The sequence below is a fragment of the Apaloderma vittatum genome, unplaced genomic scaffold, assembly GCF_000703405.1.
Source record: "Apaloderma vittatum isolate BGI_N311 unplaced genomic scaffold, ASM70340v1 scaffold32090, whole genome shotgun sequence".
NCBI lineage: Eukaryota > Metazoa > Chordata > Aves > Trogoniformes > Trogonidae > Apaloderma > Apaloderma vittatum.
The window spans coordinates 1-592 of NW_009693431.1; the positions used below are offsets into that span (position 1 = coordinate 1).

Genomic DNA, 592 nt, shown 5'->3' on the forward strand with positions numbered 1-592 from the left:
CGGCCGAAGCTCACGCTGCGGGACGTGGCGGAGCTCATTCGGCAGAAGGAGTGTCGCCGAGTGGTGGTGATGGCCGGGGCCGGGATCAGCACCCCCAGCGGCATCCCTGACTTCAGGTAATGCCTCCATCGCCGCATTTGTCATTTTTCAGTGCTAGGAGGACCAAGCTCTTCAGCTTGCAAAGTGCTGGTGCCTCCTGCTCCTCTCACCCCTCCTTTTTTGCTTTTCTCTCCGCAGGTCCCCAGGGAGCGGCCTCTACAGCAACCTCCAGCAGTACGACATCCCATACCCAGAGGCCATCTTTGAGCTGATGTATTTCTTTGCCAACCCCAAGCCCTTTTTCACTTTGGCCAAGGAGCTCTACCCTGGCAACTACAGACCCAACTACGCCCACTATTTCCTGAGGCTCCTGCATGACAAAGGGCTCCTCCTGCGCCTCTATACCCAGAACATCGACGGGCTGGAGAGAGGTGAGTTTTCCCCATCTCTCGGCAGCCGAGGGCCAGGAGGAGACGAGGGTGAGAAGCAGAACGGGCGGCAGGACTGGGGAGATGCCCGGAGCATGTGGAGGTTCTGGGTCAGTCACCCCCCC

The 592-nt window shown here is 59.6% G+C and overlaps 1 protein-coding gene across 1 annotated transcript in view; it reads left to right on the forward strand.

The window, feature by feature from the left end:
* Nucleotides 1-12: 12 nt before the first annotated feature.
* The window catches only part of SIRT3 (sirtuin 3), a gene marked incomplete at its 3' end in the record, with an annotated part of 1,615 nt that continues 1,035 nt past the window's right edge, over nucleotides 13-592 (forward strand). Inside the window, exons 1-2 of the mRNA XM_009879006.1 lie at nucleotides 13-116; nucleotides 238-470. Coding sequence (XP_009877308.1) covers nucleotides 70-116; nucleotides 238-470 — 280 coding nt within the window. The remainder of the gene's footprint in view (nucleotides 117-237; nucleotides 471-592) is intronic.